The sequence below is a fragment of the Sphaeramia orbicularis genome, chromosome 13, assembly GCF_902148855.1.
Source record: "Sphaeramia orbicularis chromosome 13, fSphaOr1.1, whole genome shotgun sequence".
In the NCBI taxonomy this organism is placed as follows: domain Eukaryota; kingdom Metazoa; phylum Chordata; class Actinopteri; order Kurtiformes; family Apogonidae; genus Sphaeramia; species Sphaeramia orbicularis.
In genome coordinates, this window is record NC_043969.1 from 50,543,992 (window position 1) to 50,566,272 (window position 22,281).

Here is a 22,281-nt window from a genome sequence, read left to right on the forward strand (position 1 = left end):
GTTTGGTTTTGTTAATTTTTTTATTATTTTACTCGATTTTCATTCGTTTTCTTTCATTTGAATTTTTTCTTAATTAGTTGCGTCTCTAACTCGTTCCGTCTCCACATTTGCTCATATCAGGTCCAGACTTCAGTCCAACATTTCTCCAGTTTTTCTCCATAATTGTTTGTCGTCATCAGCGGTTGTAGTCCAGACTGAAAATATGTCCAAACTTGGAGCCTATTACCTCAAATGTTCAGTTGTTGGTTGAACGGGACAGAGCAGCACAGCCAATAACCTGGAGGGGGCGGGGCCTGAAGTGCCTCATGTGTATTTAAAGGGCCAGCGCTCCAAACCACCTTTCTGGTGTCATTCCTCAGAAATAGGGTTGAAGATGGACCTGTGGAGTTGAATGAATGAAGAATTCAGAGCCAAGCAGAGCATTTACAGTTTATGGAGACCACAGGGAAATGTGGGAAAATGAAGAATTACATTTCAAAAAGACTAATATCAGTGCTTTAAGGAAAATAAGTTTAATTTTAACAGTATTCTGCCTCAGTTTATCATTTACACGTTCATTATAATTCACAGACTTTTTCTCCAGTATGTAAAATGACATGAGGAGGCGTTCATGTGTAGTTTCATGTTCATAACTAGTATTTACCATAATTCCCACTGCACATGAAGGCAGCATTAGAGTAGAAGCTCAGACACTGATCCAGTAAAAGGTCAAAACCATGTGTTTCATGATGTTTTTTCCACAGACGGGATGAAGATGACAGCGGAGCATGTGGAGGACGGCGCCACGCTCATCGCCATGGAGACCCCGCCCGACAACTCCTACGGCAGCATCACCACGGTAACGTCAGTGTGTTGTCATCAGTCATGTTATGGGCTGAGGATGGGATGATTAAAAGTCCCATCTTTAGCAGAACAGTTTAACTAAAGTCAAGGTCCAAGAGGACGATGTTCAGATAAACACAGCTGGAGAGGAAGTGGGCGGAGTCTGTAGTCCATCACCTGGACAGGTATATGTGGACTGGTGATGTTTTTGTGGATGCCAAACCAAGCTTTGAGGCTGTAGGTGAGAAGATCTTGACCATCCTGGACCATCTTGGACCATCCTGGGCCATCCTGGACCATCTTGGACCATCCTGGACCATCTTGGACCATATTGGACCATCTTGGACCATATTGGACCATCTTGGACCATCCTGGACCATCCTGAACCATCCTGGATCATCTTGGACCATCTTGGACCATCTTGGACCATCCTGGACCACCTTGGACCATCCCTTACATTTTTTACTCATAACCAAGATGGCCGACAGGAAGTCATCAATATCAACCATCCATGAATATGTAATAAATCCTTCTATATCAGGAAGGTAGAACAAATATGGAAACATCAAGTAACATCTAAGGATTAATATAATTTTTAAAAATTACACATATTTATTTAATATTGGAAGAAATTTATTGTTAATCCCCTGTCGACTAAATGTGACTCCATACATCAGTGTCTGTATTTACACTGTAATTCCATTAAATATCATTACTGTAACTGTACTGTTGTGGATAAACCTGATCTGAACCGACAGGGTTGAGTGGAAATCAATGGAAAATTATCATTAGAGTGAAATTAACAGGTTTTTAAACAAAAAGTTGTTGTTTTTTTCATCTTATCTCTATAAAGTGAGTAACACGTAGTGTTAATATATATTAAAATGTGAGAAAATGTCAGATTATCAGCATTAAAAGTGTTTTTATTTCGTAGTTTTCATCCTTTTCTGACATTGGTTTGTTAAATTCATATATAATTGCTTCCAGCATTTATGGAACTATGAAAGAGAATTAGGTACAGTGGGAAAAAAAAAAAAAAGGTGCAATATATTTTTTTTTATTATTATTCTGAGAAAAAAGTCAGAATTCCAAGATTAAAGTCAGAATTCAGACTTTTTTCTCAGAATAATAATAATTTTAAAAATGATATTGGACTTTTTGTTTTTTTCAAGTGGCCCTAATCCTCTTCCGTATGGAACTCCATGAAAAACAGGTGCATAAAAAAATTCAATTGCACTGTTTTTTCCAAACCTAAAGAAGAGGAAAAATCTGAACTAAGATTGCTCTGTTGGCGCATGAAAGAGTTAAATCAGACTGACATGAAGATGAACTAAACCACCTCAGATCCATGATGTGGATCAGCTTCTCCTGGTGGACTTCTGGGGGTCTGTGGTGTGTTCCTGGGAGGACCTGGAACTGCTCCAGAGTCTGAAACGGTCCAGTTTACTTTGGTGTTTTCGCAGCAGGAAGCAGGAAGTGTGATCAGCTGTGCAGATTAAACAGTTTAAGGACAAAACAGTCCATGTTTGTCTCTAAGAACAATGGACACATTAATGAGCAGGACGTTTACTAAGCCCTGACAAACACCCCTGACCTACGACCCCTCCCTCTACCTGGTTACCGTGGTGACAGCCTGACAGGTAAACATGTTTGTCTTTGCTTTTTCCCAGAATCCTGCTGTTCGGCTCCCGGACAGGAACGTGTTCAGCGATGGGACGACTCGTGTGGGTGAGTTAACGAACGTCCATCTGTGGCTCCAATCAGTGACCAATAGGAACTAGACTGATATCTGGAACCATTTACATGTTCTAAACCATCAACATATGGACCAGTAGAAGGAAAGGAACAGGTAGAATATTTAAAAACTTCAGAAAAAATTCAAAAGTCAAGATTTCTCAAAACTGTGAACAAACTTTGTAAACATTGTCCAAAGAAAAAACAGATCAAATATGTAATGAATCTGACCGAAGATTCAGAGAAGATGTTTGAAGAAATAACTGATGAAGACAAAGACAACGATGAACACGTCGATGAAAATGATGATGACGAAGACGAAAAAGATGACAATGACAACAATGACAACAAGGACAATGAAGATGACAATGACAACGATGACAACAAGGACAATGAAGATGACAATGACAACGATGACAGCAAAGATGACAATGAAGACAGAGACAGTGATGAACCCGCCGATGAGGACAATGAAGATGACAATGACGAAGATGACAACGATGATGAAGACGACAATGATGAAGATGACGATGATGAAGACAACAATGATGAAGACGATGATGATGATGAAGATGACGATGATGAAGACGAGAATGATGAAGAAAACGATGATGAAAGCGAAGGCGACGATAAACGTGCCGATGAAGATGACAAAGGCGACGATGAGCACACTGACGAAGACAACAATGAACACGATGAACAGCCGACGAAGACAACAAAGATGATGAAGACGAGGATGACGACAAAGACGGCGATGAGGACAATGACAACGATGACAGCAAAGACAACATTAAAGACAAAGACGACGATGAACACTCCGATGAGGACGACGAAGATGACAATGACAACGATGACAAGGAAGACAATGAAGACGACAGTGAAGACGAAGACAAGAAGACGACAAAGATGAAGACGACAATGAAGACAACAATGAAGATGAAGATGACGATGAACACGCTGATGAAGACAACAAAGATGACGAAGACGAGGATGACGACGAAGATGAAGACGAGGGTGAACACAATGAACATGCCAATGAAGACGATGATGACGACAAAGATGACGAAGACGAAGACAACGCTGGACACTACACTTTCATAGTATCTCATGTCCCACTGGCCGCTGAGATAAAAGTAGCTGCTTTTCCATGGTCCATCTGAGCTAAACTTTCCCCATATTTCCTAAATGTGTTCCAAACACAAGTGTGTAATGTTAGTTTTTCCATTCAATCCTAAATGTGCTGATTAGTTTCTTTCTTCTGGTAGATGTCAGTGTCAGTCCTTCCATAAACACGAACATAAATCTGTGTTGTTTTGAATCTAGAATGCTCACTCCCCCTCTATCTCCAACTAAATTCTAAACTGATGTGGTTTCCTGCTGTGTCCACACATACACACACATGTTTGGGTTCAACTCTTCTTCTTCTCTTGTTCTAACATCCATCAACATCTGTTTGTTTTGGTCATGTGACTCTAGTTGGACTAAAATGTCTTTCCATTACAGTTTTGCATGATATACCAATTTAACTACGCCTGAAAAACCATCTCTTGCCAGCACAAAAAATTTACGTCGATAAATGAGTTTTAGTGAAATTTGTGTTTTTCCATTAGACAAATTTTTATGCATAAGTTATATTCACGCAATTTGAGGATCAGTGGAAAAGCGAGTACTGAGCTCCTGTATGAGGATGAATCTGGACCAGATTTGGTTGAGGTGTGTATTTGGTTAGACGTCAAATGCTCTGCTCAAATTGGACAGACTTCGTGCTGGTGTGGGAGGAGTCTCTGAAGGAAACGACCAGTATTAACTCCGCCCACAGGAAGTGGAGGGAGGCGTTTCTGGACCGACTGAAACATGCGGGACTTCAGCAGGAGAAGGTAATGACCTGTTTATGATTATTACTGACTCACTGGTTCAATAAATTAGCAAAAAAAGTCATGATATTAAGTATAAAAAAGTAAAATAAGTCACAAAACGAAAAAAAAAGGATTAATAAATCAACAACATAATAAGTAACATGAACAAAAGGAGCCACAAACGGAAGTAATTTGAAGAAAAAACATTTAAAAAGGGGAACAAAATGAACAAAATCAAATAAGAATGTTAACAAAATAATAAATAACTTGGAGAAATTAAGAAAAGTACAAAATGAATAAAAAATGTAAACACTGATTCACCAGTAAACCCATGTTCAATAATACATAAAATGAACAAAAATTATTGAACAAATGCAAAATAATAAATAATGTGAGAAAAATAAGCAACAAAATTAACAGCCAAAGTAATCAGTAAAATTAACAAAAATGAATAATTACCCAATAAAATGATAATTAACATGAACAAAATAAGCCACAAACTGAACAAAACTGAAGAAAAAATATAAAAATGGGCAAGAGAATAAAGCTAAATACATAAAATAAGTAACAAAATGAACAAAAACTAATAAAATACCAAGTAAAATGAATAAAATTAAACGATAAAACAAATGAATAAAATAATAAGTGCCATGAACATTAATAGGGTTGTGGATGTTTGTTTTTTATGTTCAGTTAATGATAGATTTGACTGAAAAAGTCACTTTTTCTTTTATTTTTTCTGATTTTATAAAATAACCTTTGAATTTAATCTGTGCTTTAATGAACACTTACATGATCAGTGAATTAAATATAGAAAAACACAGGATTTACACTGAAAAAAAGTAAAATACAGAGGATAACATTAGAGTAAATGGTGATAAATTGCTTAAGAAAGATTAAAGAGACAAAAATGAAGTTTGAACTGATATAAAAGCAGGTGTGGGTCTGAAAGGGTTAATTCATTCCTAATAATAAACTCACACGAATAACTTTAATCTTGGTCCAAAGTGGACCAAATGACGCATATTCATGTTCGCTCAGCTGATTCTTCCTGATGCCTCGCTGTTCCGGTTGTCATGGTGACGGTGTTTCTCTGCAGAGGGAGGTGGTTCAGCAGAAGAAGAAGGTGTCCTTCATCCTCCTCAGCGCTCCGTGGAGCGTCATGTGTTTCTACGCTGAGGAGATCAGCCTCAGAGCGCCGCTGCAGGTTGGACGCCTTTACTCACATCAGCTGACTGTGTGACCCCGCCCACAAAGGGGAGGAGAGGGGGACTGTTTTGGTTCTGTTTGTTTGTTTGTTTGTTTGTTTGTTTGTTTGTTTGTTTACACTTTAGCAGAAAAACTATGGGTTGAATTCAGACCATATTGAGTTTATAGATTATCAGTGACCCAGAATAGATGTGGTTACAGTTAAAAGTAGGTCAAAGTTCACATTTTTAATGGATTTTTAAATCTTTTTTTCTATGTTTACTTATAAAGAGTCTAATGTGTCTATGATGACATCAGCACATGCATAGACATGATGACATCAGCAGGATCAATGCCAAAATAAGATACAATATGTGCGAGGGGTGGAGTTTGTTGTGCCTGGAACCACTTGTTGGAATTCGGTTTGAGTTTTTCAGCTTTTATGAGGAAATCCATGATTTCTAGAACTTGAACCCCTTCATTCCAAGGGTCTGATTTAGTAAGATCAAATATTTACTTGCTCACACTAAAAATGTGTGTGCTATTGATTTGTGTGTCACAGGTGATCAACTCAGATTTCCTGCATGAATGACACCAGGTCAAAGTCTTGCAGACCACCCTATTTGAATGAGGGTTTTTGCGTGTGCTACCGGTTGTCGTCATGGAGACAGTGGGCTGTATAAACTGCTCTGGGATCCACCAGCACTAATGGAACAGTGACTGGAATGATGCAGACGTTAAATGAACCGTAGGAGGAGTTTAGTCCTAGAAGGTACTGATGACCGGGACTGGGACTGGACCCAGATCAGCCCCTCGTTCATCTAGAAGTTCTCCAATGGCATTGTGGGTAGGACATACGTCTGTATTATTTGGTCTTGGGTCGTTCCATAAATGTTAATGTGATCAGAACAGATTGGTTTTGAGCGTTGCCTTTGGTTGGGCCTAAGCCCCGCCCCCTCAGTCAGTTTGTGGTGAAGCTGTTCCAGTTCAAACCTGCCTTTAAGACCAGATAAATATAGACCCAGAATCAGCCACCGCAACCAGTTTCAGGTTTGGTCAATCACATTCCACACAATAAATAATATTTCCATCTACTCCTCCCAATAATTTTTCTTGTTCTGGCAGAAACGCCCATATTTCATATTCAACAGGACAAACATGTTAAATGGGTTGGACGAGTTATTTTGACCATTTCAGAGACACAACCCTCAGTGCATCCTGTTAGTAGATCAACTTTAACCTGTTTTTGTGTGAACAGTCAAGTTTATGCAGGTTTTTACACGAGTAAACCTTTAGTAAATCAGACCCCTAGAGTTCAGTCCAGGGTTCCTCTGTTCTCCTGCTGTTCTCTTGTATATTCACGGTTTGGTTGGTTTAGTTCATATCAGCCGACACATTGGACACTGGGGCATCATCACAGACACTGATACCTAGTGGACAGTCAGGGAAGTGCAGTTGTTTTTTTTTTTTACACATATCCAAGATGGCCGACAGGAAGTCCTAAATGCGGACCATCCCATGAATATGCAGTAAATCCTTCTATTTCAGGAAACACCCCTGAAGGTAGAACAAATATGGAAGAACATCTAAGGATTATCATTGGTCAAAATTACACAGATTTACTTAATATCGGAAGAAATTTACAACTAGTCCCATGTGGATTAAATGTGACTTCATACATCAGTGTCTGTATTTACACTGTTTTCATCCCATTAGTGTAACTTTACTGTTGTGGATAAACCTGATCTGAACCAACAGGTTTGAGTGGAAGTCAATGGAAAATTATTATTAGAATGGAATTAACAGGGTTTTTTTTTCTATATTATCTCTATAAAGTGAGAAGCGACTAGTGTTAAAATATGTTAAACTGTGAGAAAACATCACATTATCAGCATTAAAAGTGTTTTAATTTCATAGTTTTTATCATTTTCTGATTAAATTCATATTACTTGGTTCTAAAGTTAAACTCATGGTGTCCATCTGAGTGGACATTTATGGAACTACATGAAAAAAGGGTCATAGAAATAATTTCAGTTGCATTGTTTGTTTTTCTCATGTCTAAAGAGGAAAAAAAACAGAGAAACAATCTGGATTCGGGGTTCTCCTAATTCCCCCATGACAGGGTTAATGAATGAATGCCATCCACTGGTCCATACTGGACCGGACTGGAGATAAACCCAGGTCCATCTGATCCAAACTGAACATTCGTTCAGTTTAGTTTGACTTCACGGGAGTCTGAAGTAGTTCCTCTGTTCTGTGGTTCATGGGTCTGACATCTGAAGTTCTCCTGGTTCTACTGCTCTTGGGTTTGGTAGATCATCAATTCATCCAACATCAACTGGTCTGAGAAGATCCTGAAGAAGGTGTCCTTCCCCAACCTCATGGCCCAGGACGTTCCCAACCCCCCACCGGAGTACTACAGCTGTCAGTTCAGAGCCAGCAAACTGCAGAGGTCCAACCCGCTCCCAAATACTGACACAAGTACTGACAAGTACTGACAGAAATACAGATAAATACAGACAGAAATACAGATAAATACTGTCAAATACTGACACAAGTACTGACAAGTACTGACACATGTATTGACACAAGTACTGACAGAAATACAGATAAATATTGTCAAATACTGACACAAGTGCTGACACAAGTACTGACAAATACTGACAGAAATACAGATAAATACAGTCAAATACTGACAAATACTGACAAATACAGATAAATACTTACAAATTCTGACAAATACAGACAGAAATACAGATCAATACTGACAGAAATACTGACAAATACAGACGGAAATACAGATAAATACTGACAAATACAGACAGAAATACAGACACAAATACTGACAAAAGTACAGACAAATACACACTAATACAGACAAATACTGACAGCAGATAAAACTTTTTGTTGACACTGAAACTCCATAAATGTAAGCTCATTCAGGCTCAAAGGTTTAATTCTGACCATAACCTGGTTCTGGTTCTACAGGTTTCTGGGCAGTGACAACAAAGAGACGTTCTTCACAACAACACAGAGACACCGAGTGGTGAGTGGAGATACACCTGTACACCTGTACACCTGTTCACCTGTTCACCTGTAGACCTGTTCACCTGTTCACCTCTACACTTGTAGACCTGTTCACCTGTACACCTGTTCACCTGTTCACCTGTACACCTGTTCACCTGTACACCTGTACACTTGTAGACCTGTTCACCTGTACACCTGTTCACCTGTACACCTGTACACCTCTACACTTGTAGACCTGTACACCTGTACACCTGTTCACCTGTACACCTGTACACCTCTACACTTGTAGACCTGTTCACCTGTACACCTGTTCACCTGTTCACCTGTACACTTGTAGACCTGTTCACCTGTACACCTGTTCACCTGTACACCTGTACACCTGTTCACCTGTACACCTGTACACCTGTTCGCCTGTTCGCCTGTTCACCTGTACGCCTGTTCGCCTGTACGCCTGTTTGCCTGTACACCTGTTCACCTGTAGACCTGTTCACCTGTACACCTGTACACCTGTTCACCTGTACACCTGTACACCTGTTCGCCTGTTCGCCTGTTCACCTGTACGCCTGTTCGCCTGTACGCCTGTTCGCCTGTACACCTGTTCACCTGTACGCCTGTTCGCCTGTTTGCCTGTACACCTGTTCACCTGTAGACCTGTTCACCTGTACACCTGTACACCTGTTCACCTGTACACCTGTTCGCCTGTTCGCCTGTTCGCCTGTTAACCTGTACACCTGTACACCTGTTCGCCTGTACACCTGTACACCTGTTCGCCTGTACACCTGTTCACCTGTACGCCTGTTTGCCTGTACACCTGTTTGCCTGTACACCTGTTCACCTGTACACCTGTTCACCTGCACACCTGTTCACCTGTACACTTGTAGACCTGTTCACCTGTTCACCTGTTCACCTGTACACTTGTAGACCTGTACACCTGTTCACCTGTTCACCTGTACACCTGTTCACCTGTTCACCTGTACACTTGTAGACCTGTTCACCTGTTCACCTGTACACCTGTTCACCTGTACACCTGTTCACCTGTTCACCTGTACACCTGTACACCTGTTCGCCTGTTCGCCTGTTCACCTGTACGCCTGTTCGCCTGTACGCCTGTTCGCCTGTACACCTGTTCACCTGTACGCCTGTTCGCCTGTACGCCTGTTTGCCTGTACACCTGTTCACCTGTAGACCTGTTCACCTGTACACCTGTACACCTGTTCACCTGTACACCTGTTCGCCTGTTCGCCTGTTCGCCTGTTAACCTGTACACCTGTACACCTGTTCGCCTGTACACCTGTACACCTGTTCGCCTGTACACCTGTTCACCTGTACGCCTGTTTGCCTGTACACCTGTTTGCCTGTACACCTGTTCACCTGTACACCTGTTCACCTGCACACCTGTTCACCTGTACACTTGTAGACCTGTTCACCTGTTCACCTGTTCACCTGTACACTTGTAGACCTGTACACCTGTTCACCTGTTCACCTGTACACCTGTTCACCTGTTCACCTGTACACTTGTAGACCTGTTCACCTGTTCACCTGTACACCTGTTCACCTGTACACCTGTTCACCTGTTCACCTGTTGACCTGTACACCTGTTCACCTGTACACCTGTACACCTGTACACCTGTTCACCTGTTCACCTGTACACCTGTTCGCCTGTACGCCTGTACACCTGTACACCTGTTGACCTGTACACCTGTTCACCTGTACACCTGTACACCTGTACACCTGTACACCTGTTCACCTGTTCACCTGTACACCTGTTCACCTGTTCACCTGTTGACCTGTACACCTGTTCACCTGTACACCTGTTCACCTGTTCACCTGTACACTTGTAGACCTGTTCACCTGTTCACCTGTTCACCTGTACACCTGTTCACCTGTTCACCTGTTGACCTGTACACCTGTTCACCTGTACACCTGTACACCTGTACACCTGTTCACCTGTTCACCTGTACACCTGTTCGCCTGTTCGCCTGTACGCCTGTTCACCTGTATGCCTGTACACCTGTTCACCTGTTGACCTGTACACCTGTTCACCTGTACACCTGTACACCTGTACACCTGTTCACCTGTTCACCTGTACGCCTGTTTGCCTGTTCGCCTGTACGCCTGTTCACCTGTACGCCTGTACACCTGTTCACCTGTACACCTGTTCGCCTGTTCACCTGTACACCTGTTCGCCTGTTCGCCTGTACGCCTGTTCACCTGTACGCCTGTTCACCTGTTCACCTGTACACTTGTAGACCTGTACACCTGTTCACCTGTTCACCTGTACACCTGTTCACCTGTACACCTGTTCACCTGTACACCTGTTCACCTGTTCACCTGTTCACCTGTACACCTGTTCACCTGTACACCCCTTTATGGACCTTACTTTGTGCACTGGTGCACAGTCATGTTGGAACAGGAAGGGGCCATCCTCAAACTGTTCCCACAAAGTTGGGAGTATGGCATTGTCCAAAATCTGTTTGTACTCTGAAGCAAGAGATTTTGGACAATCACAAAGTAAGGTCCATAAAGACATGGATGACAGAGTTTGGTGTGGATGAACTTGACCTCAACCCCATAGAACACCTTTGGGATGAATCAAAGTGGAGACTGAGAGCCAGACCTTTTAAGTCCAACTAATGCGACTGTGGGGGAATGGTCCAAAATTCCCACAAACACACTCCTAAACCCTGTGGAAAGCCTTCCCAGAAGAGTTGAAGCTGTTATAGCTGCACAGGGTGGAGCCACGTCATATTAAACCTCTGGATTAAGAATGGGAGGTCACTTAAGTTCATATGTGAGTGAGGCAGGTGAGACAAAACTTCTGTCAATATAGTGTTTCTGCTCTGGGACAATGTCTATAAAGTTTACTCACAGTTTTTTCTGGATGTTTGACACATTTTAGAAATATTCTAACAGTTCCTTTTCCTTCTACTGGTCCATCTGTTGATGGTTTAGAACATGTAAATGGTTCCAGATATCAGTCTAGTTCCTATTGATCAGTGACAGAAGTCATATATGGACTGTGATTGGATGAGTAGAGTTCTCCTCCAGTGAAAGTCCCGCCCACTTCTATAGTTAGATTGATGTGCATCCAGACCACAGGACTGGAACATAGAGCAGAACCAGGACTGGAACATAGAACAGAACCAGGACTGGAACAAAGAACAGAACCAGGATTGGAACATAGAACAGAACCTGACAACCTCACACATTCAGCTGGTTCTGATCCACTTATAACAGACACTGACGGACAGGGACACTGGAGACTATTTTTATGATTGATCTTGTGAAATATTGCAATATTTTTCAGTTACTGAGGTGTAAGCTGTGATCATCCAAATTAAAACAAAAAATCTTAAAGTATTTCACTTAATGTGTAATAAATGTGAAATATATGAAAGTTTCACTAGGTTAAATTACAGGGGGAAAAAATAGCTTTTAAATTGTTTGAGATGCACCTGTTTATTTACACATGTGCAGTGTTTGTTGAATCCTGGATGAACAAACCAGTTCCACTGCAGATCTGTCCACCTCTGTCTAATGAGGCGTCGTGTGTTTATGTAAATGTGGAAGGAGGTTTGGACGCAGCAGGATGTTTCAATCAGCAGGAGGATACAGGGGGCGTGTCCTCGGCCCGTCTCCTCCAATACAAACACTCTGCTGTTTGATCAGATTATGGATGTTCCCTCCTTTATGTTTCTATCACATCCTGTTGTTTACCCAGGGTCACACATGTGATCACACATGTCTCAGACTCATCCCTGTTGTGAACAGTGTTGGTTTTCTGTCATTTTGTCTTCAGCTCTATGAGATCCTGGCCCGGACTCCATACGGTTCCATGAGGAAAGGGGAGGTGGGAATCGACCGACTGCTGAACGAGCAGGTGTTCAGCGCCGCCTACCCGCTGCATGAGGTGGGTCCGAACCCGAAACCCGCAGAACTGAACATCTGAACTGTCAAAGACACTGAGACATGACGACACTGTCACTATAAACCGTCAAACAATAAACCATCAAACTATAAACCAGGGGTGTCCAACTCATTTTAGTTCAGTTCCACATTCAGCTAAATTTGATCTGAAGTGGGCCGAACCACTAAAATAATAACATAATAATATATAAACAATGTCAACTCTAAACTTTTCTTTATGTTTTAGTGTGAAAAAAGTAAAATTGCATTATGAAAATGTTTCCATCTACAAACTATCCTTTCAGACAATGTGAATAACTTGAACAAACTTTTAAGTTTAGTTTTAACACTATTCTGCCTCAGTTTGTTGTTTACACATGCACATTATAAATTACAGATCACAGTGGATCTACAAACACAAAAAACATTTAGTTACAGGCAGAATATTGTTAAAATTGCACTTACTTCTCTTAAGACATTTCAGGTTGTTCATATTTGTTTAGGTTATTCACATTTTTTGGTGAAATAATAATAATAATAATAATAATAATAATAATAATAATAATAATAATAATAAATTTTATTTTTAAGTGCCTTTCAAGACACTCAAGGACACTGTACAACAAGATAAAACAGACAACGTAAATTTAAAAAAAAAAAAACACACAAAGAAATAAACAGAAAGAAGAATGATTGTGATATATAGAAATGAAGATGTAAAATGGACAGTGAAACATATGGTGGGTAGGCTATTCTGAAAAGGTGAGTTTTGAGTCTGGATTTGAATGTGTGTGAATGTGTTATACTTTGTTTTAGTGTAAATACACAAAAAGATTTACATTTACAAACAGAACAATTTGGAGTTGTCATTATTTATATGTTATCATGATAGTATTTGACTGGTCTGACCCACTTGAGATTGAATTGGTCTGAATGTGGAACCTGAACTAAAAGGATCGTTAATATCTTCGTGTAATTTTTGGATTTCACAAATTCATCCCAAGGGCCGGACTGGACCCTTTGGCGGGCCGGATTTGGCCCCCGAGCCGCATGTTTGACACCTGTGCTGTAAACCACGAAATAATAAACCTTCAAACTATAAACTATCAAACCCTAATGACCCAGACCCAGATACTGAACCCTCACAGTGTCGACCGTCCAAACCCTGGACCAGTCAACCTTAAATCAGTCGGTCTTCAGACTCTAACTCTGCAGTTCTGTTGTGGTCTTTCCACGGTGGTTTGACTCTGGTTGTGTTTTTACTGTCTGTCCTGGACGCCACAGGGTGGTTTCCGGACCCAGAACCCTCCGGTTTCCCCCGAGTCTCTGAGTTTGAGACAGATTCTGTATCAGTACTGGGCCAAGTGGTCCTGCTGGAACAAGTACCAACCTCTGGACCACATCCGAGAATACTTCGGAGAGAAAATCGCACTTTACTTCGCCTGGCTTGGTAAATAAGGTTACTATTACAGTCTCTATCTGTCGGTTTCTATGGTAACAGTCTCTGATCGTTGGTTACTACGGTAACCGCCTCTCATGTCTCCAGGTTTCTACACTGGCTGGCTGTTACCAGCGTCCGTGGTGGGGACGGTGGTTTTCCTCTTTGGCTTCTGGCTCATGGCCACTGATGTTCCAGCGTGAGTATAGTTACCTGTTAGAGCGTCTACCAGCAGGCTCCGCCCCCTTTCCCCTAACACATTCAGGACCCTGTCTAGTCCTTCTCTGTGTCATCTGGGAACAAAGTAAAGCTTCACTCATAAACACTGTAGGACACTTTAGGACAGTGTTTCAGACAGAAACTATTTTTCATTATGATCAGTTCTTTGTAAACAGCAGGTGTCGAACCAATGAGCTAATGATCTAATGAATCTAATAAATCTAATGATCGAATGATCAAATGACTCTAATGATCTAATGATCTAATGAATCTAATGAGCTAATGAATCTAATGATGTAATGAATCTAATGATCTAATGAATCTAATGATCTAATGAATCTAATGATCTAATGATCTAATGAATCGAATAATCTAATGAATCTAATGATCGAATGAATCTAGTGAATCTAATTAATCTAATGAATCTACTGAATGCTTTAAGGTGGGCTTTGGTTCAACTCCTCCTGTAGACACTGATGTTCTCAGTCCAACTGTTGGAATGTCCTTCAGGAGGATGGAGGCGTGTCCTAAACTCAACCGTCACATCCACCTCTTTCATATCGTTCCTGTTACTTTCACCTTTTTGTTCTGTTCGTCTGTAAAACTCCACAAACCTGTAGAGACATGTTCCATGTTGTTTTAATCATGTGAACGTGTGTCTGTGCAGGAAGGAGGTGTGTGACAGCGGAGACAACTTCATCATGTGTCCACGATGTAAAAGCTGCTCCTACTGGAACTACTCCAGCATCTGTGTCACCTATAAGGTCCACCTGTCTGTCTGACTATCCACCTGTCTGTCCACCTGTCTGCCTGTCCACCTGTCTGACCGTCTGTCCACCTGTCTGTCTGCAGGTGGGTCTTCTCTTTGATAACGGTGGGACAGTGTTCTTCAGCGTCTTCATGTCTTTCTGGGCCGTCACCTTCCTGGAGTACTGGAAGAGAACCGGGTCGACTCTGGCCCATCGCTGGAACTGCTCTGACTTCGAGGACATCGAGGTACCCGTCTCACCTCCGCGGACGAGTTGCAGACCTTCTCGCTCAGATCAGTAGTTCACGTGGTCCTGACCTTTGACCTCCTCAGGAGCGACCTCGGCCGGAGTTCACGGCGATGGCTCCCATGACCATGAGGAACCCGGTAACCGGCGCCGAGGAACCCTACTTCCCCGAAAAGACGCGACTCCACCGAATGCTGAGCGGCTGCACCGTCATCATCACCATGGTGAGTTCGGTGACCTCTGACCTCTGGAGGCACTGGTGGTTCTTTAGAACATCTGCTCACGTACGGTTCTTCAGAAAACAAGAGGCATGTGTTTAGAGAAATAAATGAACTGTTCTGATCATTAATTCAACTCTTTACTCCAACAGATCTACAGCTTTTAGTCTTCCTTCGTCTTATAGATAATGGAGAATATATTTAGTACATCGTATAAAATGCGACCTACGATTGCGACTAAATGTGACTAAAGTTCTTCCTGATAGAATCCGATGTAAAGCAGGTCATGATAGTTGATATGAACGATAGCATTTGTTTGTTTGTTAAATTTGTGCTTTTTCAGATTGTGGTGGTTCTGATGTTCCTGATCTCCATCATCCTGTACCGTTCCATCCTTCGAATCATCATGCAAAAATCTGGAAACAGCTTCGTCAGCGGCTTTGTGAGTCAGAATAACAATTAACAACAATAATTAACAATTAATAACAATTAACTCTGATGTATCGTTATCTGTTTTTAACTGGGTTTAACTGAGCTTAACTGGGCTTAACTGGGTCTAACTGGTCTTAACTTGGTTTAACTGGTCTAACTGGGTCTAACTGGGTTGAACTGGGTCTAACTGGTCTTAACTGGAATTAACTGGTCTTAACTGGTCTTAACTGGTCTTAACTGGGTCTAACTGTGCTTAACTGGGTTTAACTGGGTGTAGCTGGGCATAACTGGGTCCAACTGGGCTTAACTGGGTTTAACTGGTCTTATCTGGTCTTAACTGGGTTTAACTGGTCTTAACTGGGTTTAACTGGTCTTAACTGGGTTTAACTGGTCCTAACTGGGTCTAACTGGGTCTAACTGACTGTGTTTGCGTTCAGGCCGGTCGGATCGCCAGTATCTCTGGATCCGTGTTGAACCTGATTGTGATCCTCATGTTGTCCAGGGTTTACATCATGCTGGCCCACATCCTGACCCGCTGGGGTCAGTCTCACCTTTGACCTTTCAAGGATCATTCCACTTCCTGTCTCTGTAAATGTTAACGTTCCTCTGTTCCTGCAGAGATGCATCGAACTCAGAGTAAATATGAAGACATGTTCATCCTCAAAGTGTTCGTCTTCCAGATCATCAACTTCTACTCGTCTCCGGTTTACATCGCCTTCTTCAAAGGCAGGTGAGCTGCAGCCAATCAGAACAGGCGCTACATATCCTACCAAGGGGAGGCTGAAGGTCATTCCTTATTGTCTTTATTTTCCAATTGGTAGCATTTATGCTGTTTTACACAACAAAAAAAGTCCCTCTACAAAGAACCTAAATATTCGTAAAAATAGTCAGATAGTCTTGTATCGAACTAAAGACTCATTAAAAGTCCACACTCATTTTCAGGTTGTGTTAATTATGGTCAGTTGTTGATTCGACTTTGGTTTGTTGTCGACCTGTTGTTGTCTCTGTTAACAGCTGTTTGTGTTTAGATTCATCGGTTACCCTGGAAACTACCACAAACTGTTTGGGATTCGCAATGAAGATGTAAGTCAGAATGTTTCTCTGTAGGTTTTAGCATCGTAGAAAACTGTAATATACAGAAACCAGACCATAATATACGAAACCAGACCATAATATACAGAAACCAGACCATAATATACAGAAACCAGACCATAATATACAGAAACTAGAAGCACTCGGAGAGCGCAGACCTCCGCCAAGGCTGATCAGTGGCCCCCCCCGTGGGCCCCCCCACCCCCGATCACCACCAAAATTTAATCATTTCTTCCTTATCCCATTTCCAACAAACCCTGAAAATTTCATCCAAATCTGTCCATAACTTTTTGAGTTATGTTGCACACTAACGGAAGGACAAACAAACAAACAGACAAACAGACAAACAAACAAACAGACAAACAGACAAACAAACAAACAAACAAACAGACAAACAGACAAACAAACAAACAGACAAACAGACAAACAAACAAACCCTGGCAAAAAACATAACCTCCTTGGCGGAGGTAACCAGACCATAATATACAGTACCAGACCATAATATACAGGGTCAGGGTACTAGTCCGGGTCAGGGTTAGGGTTAGGGTTAGGGTCCTAGTCCGGGTCAGGATCAGGGTCCTAGTCCGGGTCCAGGTACGAGTCTGGGTCTGGGTCTGGGTCCAGCTCCGGTTTAAAGGCTGTGGATGTGACTCCATGTTGTGGTGTCAGTGTGGAGCAGGTGGATGTCTGATCGAACTGGCCCAGGAGATGCTGGTCATCATGGTGGGAAAACAGCTGATCAATAACATCAAAGAGTTTGTCTCACCGTAAGTAATACACACACACACACACACACACGACCATATAAATCCGATAACTGGCGGTAATCCGATAACTGTCATTATCAGATGTGACTTGTTTCCACGCCCTTCATAAATGCGATAATCGTAAATCCTGGTTTACATGTTTGTCATTATTTGATTTCTTTCTTCGTACGTACGTACATTATGACGTCAGACCTACACTTACTGTCAGTTTCAAAACATCCGGTCTTGTCTTGTTACCATGGCAACACCTACGGTGTCAGCGTTAGCTGTCCTAATGTGGGAGGAGCTAATAAGACGACAGAGTAGGTCACATGTTGCTGCTATCTGTCATTTCATTTAATTGTTAGTTGACCTTTTTCTTCGGCTCATGGTGTCGCTGCATAACTTCTGTTTATATACTTTTTTGTTTTTTTTTTACACGTGTGCTGATGGAAAACACTAAATAAATCACATTAACTTCTATACATGTGTGAAGACGTTGGAGAGAACTCTAGGTGTGTTAATCTGAGTTATTATAATTAGATTAATGCTGTTATCAGGTAAAATTGATCAGATTGTCCTGTTTACATGATCAATAATAATCTGATAACTGCAGAAATCAGATAATGAAGGGAGTAGTGGTGTGAATGTAAACTACAGGTGTCAAACATGTGGCCCGGGGGCCAAAACTGGCCCGCCAAAGGTTCCAATCCAGCCCACGGGATGAATTTGCAAAGTGCAGAAGATTTTAACAGTTAAGGACGTCGAACTCAAAAATAACAGCATAATAACATCGAAATACTGACTCCAAATGTTCTTCTTGGTTTAATGTGAAAAAAATAATATGACATCATGCCTATAAATAATGGCAACTCCTATTTATTCTCTTTGATTTAATGCAAAGAACATTAAGTTCTGATCTCCTTTAATAATAAAACGTCAATAACCTGAACAAATATGAAACAACCTGAAATGTCGAAGAAAAATAAGTAGATCTGATCTGTAATGCACATGTAGAAATCATAAGTTGAGGCAGAATACTGATAACAATTTTTCTTCGTATTATTTCTTCTTATTTTTCTTCAGAAATTTCAGTTTTTTTCAGGTTATTCACATCTTTTTTTGTTTGGATGGTTTGTAAAATGTAAATTATTTCATAATTCAATGTTATTTTTTGCATATAAAAAATTTGGAGTTGTCATTATTTATAGGCTTTTCTGCTATTATTTGACTGGTCCGGCCCACTGGGGGTTAAATTGGGCTGAATGTGGAACCTGGAAGAAAAGGAGTTTGACACCCCTGATGTAAACGGACTCAATGATGAACACTAAGAAGAGTCCGAGTGGAATAATCAAACGTCCACCTAAAATATGCTTTTCTGTTTCATATGTAAGTCTGTATTGCTTTTTCTCCTTGTGTCTGACTGAATTTATACTCTTTTTGACATCACTTCTTCCTGTCTCAGTAAAACAACAGCCAAAAATGGAAAAACCCTGCATGTTTAATCCACTGTGGTAAACTGTCGCTCCACCGCTTCCTCAGACCCACAGGATTCGGTCCAAGTCAAATTCAGCTCCATTTTTATTGTGATAATAACCTGAAATACTCAGACACATGAAGCAGATGTAGACTAATGAGAGCGAAACATTAGAGGAGGATCAAACACGTACATGGACTCAGACTCCTGCGGTCATGTGACTCTTTATTCATCAGGAAGTTGACGACGTGGTGGAAGAACAGGAAGCTGAGTCCGAGGCCGAAGGAGGGCGGAGAGAAGGAGGAGGAGGAGGAGGAGATGCAGAGGAAGGAGCAGGTTCCACCCTGGGAGAAGGACTATCAGCTGTTAGTGTGTGAAGGACTGTTCAGCGAGTACCTGGAGATGGGTGAGTCAGCCAATCACAGACCAGCACAGTCACCCACAGCATCCTGGGACATGTAGGCCTTAAAGTGGACGGAAGCAATGAGTAGGACTTCAGTCTGATGCATTTGACAGTCAGGAAAAGTATGAGTTTGTGTGGAACAGACTGTTTATATATGTGTTTATTTTATTTCATACATACGGTACTACTAAATTCTATATATCTTTTTTACAAATATTCCTAGTTATATCTCTATCTTTATTTTTCCTAATGTAAATAAGTGTGCCTTCTACTGTCTTTTGTTGTGCTTTGTAATTTCTTGCACTAAGTTGTAGAGCTCTACCTCAATTTTGTTGTACTTGTACAATGACAATAAAGAGATTCTGATTCTGTCTTGTGCTGCTGTATCTTCTCTTTTCTTTTTTTTCTTTTCTTTTCTTATCTTTTCTCTTCTTTTCTTATCTTTTCTTCTGAACTTTTTTCTTATCTTTTCCTTTCTCTTCTTTTCTTTTCTTATCTGACCTTTCTTTCTTATCTTAACTTTTCTCATCTTTTTCTCTTATTTTCTTTTCTTATCTTTTTTCTTTTCTTTTCTTATCTTTTCTTATCTTATCTTAACTTATCTTTTCTTTTCTCATCTTTTCTTATCTTATCCTTTCTTTTCTTATCTTATTTCTTTTTATTATTCTTATTTTTATTATTCTTATCTTATTTTTGATATTTCATGTTTTTTTTCCCTCCTCCTCCTTCTCCTCCTCTTCCTCCTCCTCCTCTTCCTCCTCCTCCTCTTCCTCCTCCTCCTCCTCCTCCTCAGTCCTTCAGTTCGGCTTCATCACCATCTTCGTGGCGGCCTGTCCTCTTGCTCCGCTCTTCGCTCTGGTTAATAACTGGGTGGAGATTCGTCTGGATGCTCAGAAGTTTGTGACTGAATATCGCCGCCCGGTGGTGGAGCGAGCTCAGGACATCGGCGTCTGGTTGACCATCCTGCAGTTCATCACACACGCCGCCGTCCTCAGCAACGTAAGAATGAACTCCTCTAAAACTGTGATTTCATCCAAGTTCAATTCAGTGGTTCAACCTTTTTTAGCTCCTGACCCATTTTAACATCACAAATTTCTGTCGACCCCAAACATTCAAAACACAGAGGAAGTAAAGGACATATACTTCATTATTCCACTTTAGTCTTTCCATTTACTTTATTACCTCCACCAGGAGGTATTATGATCACTTTGCTTTGTGTGTTTGTGTTTGTTTGTTTGTTAGCAACTTTATGGGAAAACTATTCCATCCATCTTTCCCAAATCTTCCCCACAGATAGGCCTAGGCCCTGGGACCATCCCATTGAATTTTGGGCCAAGTAGGCCAAAGTTCAAGGTCACAGCAAGGTCACAACGTCTACAATTTTCCTTTCTCTCATCATTAAGCAATTTTTGAAAATTCATAAAAAATGCAAAATGATTCCAATTAGCCTCCAATTTGATCCACCAGTAGCTTAGAACAATATCTTGTATCTGGCACAAAATTGTCCACATCCACTGTGGAATGTGGACTCTGTGGACATTTACATTTAACATTGAACATCCCATTTGCAACACATTTTTCATTATAACTCAACAAATATTGATTGGAATTTAATATAATGTGACATACACATGACTGGTACCAAGCTTCAACTTTTTCTGCTGTATGGAACAACCTGGAAACTGTTTAATTTAAAAATAAATAGTCGATCCACACATGCACACCGTTCAGGGTGCTTGGCGGGGGTTTGCGTTCTCTGAACACTTCTTTAGACTATTATAATTGCAGTCATTTCTTAGATAATTGTCCATGGTTCATAGAATCACATCCTTGAAAACATAGTTTCCACTCATCTTCATGCACATGCAACTGTGGGCGTTATGAACCTTTCCAGTGTCCGCCCCCCCCCACCCCCCACCCCCCGGTCACAGTACTTCAATACAGAAACTGCCCTCAGAAACCATCTCTTCCTTTCAGTTGACTCCAGTTTACTTTCCGTCCTCATCCTCCTTGACCTGAGTGTGACCTTTGACCCCCTCACCCCACCCCCTTCAGTTCATCTCTTATCTCTCTGGCTGCTCTCAGTTCATACAGCCCAGATCCTTCTGATGTGGGTGTACCCCAGGGCTCTGTCCGGTGGCCCCTTTTATTCATCATTTTCTGTAAACTCAATACCCACTTTCACTCTATCCTTCCACTGAACTCCACACTCCCACCCTCCTCTAGGGTGGCCAGGTGCTTACGAGCCACATGTGGGATAAGGAGTGTGTTTGTGTGAGACAGTGTGGGACACATAACTGTAATGCTGGAACAAAGTCTAGAGTTTTAAACAATGTGAGTCTTATTGTTGAGCTTATAATATGAATAACAACAATTTGATTTGGTTGCACACAGCATGCATATTTTTGCACTGGGCATTTATTTTTTTGCCCTTTTTTCCACAGGTTTCAACAGCTTTTTTTGCTTGTAAAAACAAAACAAAAAAATCTGCTTGTAAAAACTTAAAAAAGATACCTCAAGTTTCAAATATTGCAATTAAATACTTTTAGAAAATCAGCTTTTTTTTTTATTTATTTGACTACATGTTCTCAACCCTCAAAGGTAAATTAATCTATGTGCAATAAAACAAAAAGGCAGAACTTGACAACGTTAGAGCAGCTGTTTCCACTTCCAGCCAACCTAAAATTACTTGGACCAAAAACCTTTGTGCATCCAAACACAGAACAGT

General features: G+C 41.1%; 1 protein-coding gene across 2 annotated transcripts in view; it reads left to right on the forward strand.

The window, feature by feature from the left end:
- The window catches only part of ano7 (anoctamin 7), a 30,157-nt gene that overhangs the window by 3,207 nt on the left and 4,669 nt on the right, over nucleotides 1-22,281 (forward strand). For both annotated transcript variants that reach the window (XM_030152371.1, XM_030152372.1), the window contains exons 2-20: nucleotides 744-838; nucleotides 2,493-2,550; nucleotides 4,315-4,433; nucleotides 5,512-5,619; nucleotides 7,916-8,052; nucleotides 8,589-8,646; nucleotides 12,427-12,537; nucleotides 13,818-13,983; nucleotides 14,080-14,170; nucleotides 14,858-14,954; nucleotides 15,043-15,186; nucleotides 15,272-15,409; nucleotides 15,747-15,845; nucleotides 16,273-16,375; nucleotides 16,454-16,565; nucleotides 16,864-16,918; nucleotides 17,597-17,694; nucleotides 19,387-19,556; nucleotides 20,347-20,552. In XM_030152371.1, the coding sequence (XP_030008231.1) occupies nucleotides 749-838; nucleotides 2,493-2,550; nucleotides 4,315-4,433; nucleotides 5,512-5,619; nucleotides 7,916-8,052; nucleotides 8,589-8,646; nucleotides 12,427-12,537; nucleotides 13,818-13,983; nucleotides 14,080-14,170; nucleotides 14,858-14,954; nucleotides 15,043-15,186; nucleotides 15,272-15,409; nucleotides 15,747-15,845; nucleotides 16,273-16,375; nucleotides 16,454-16,565; nucleotides 16,864-16,918; nucleotides 17,597-17,694; nucleotides 19,387-19,556; nucleotides 20,347-20,552 (2,160 nt within the window). In that variant the 5' untranslated portion in view covers nucleotides 744-748. The remainder of the gene's footprint in view (nucleotides 1-743; nucleotides 839-2,492; nucleotides 2,551-4,314; nucleotides 4,434-5,511; nucleotides 5,620-7,915; nucleotides 8,053-8,588; nucleotides 8,647-12,426; nucleotides 12,538-13,817; nucleotides 13,984-14,079; nucleotides 14,171-14,857; nucleotides 14,955-15,042; nucleotides 15,187-15,271; nucleotides 15,410-15,746; nucleotides 15,846-16,272; nucleotides 16,376-16,453; nucleotides 16,566-16,863; nucleotides 16,919-17,596; nucleotides 17,695-19,386; nucleotides 19,557-20,346; nucleotides 20,553-22,281) is intronic.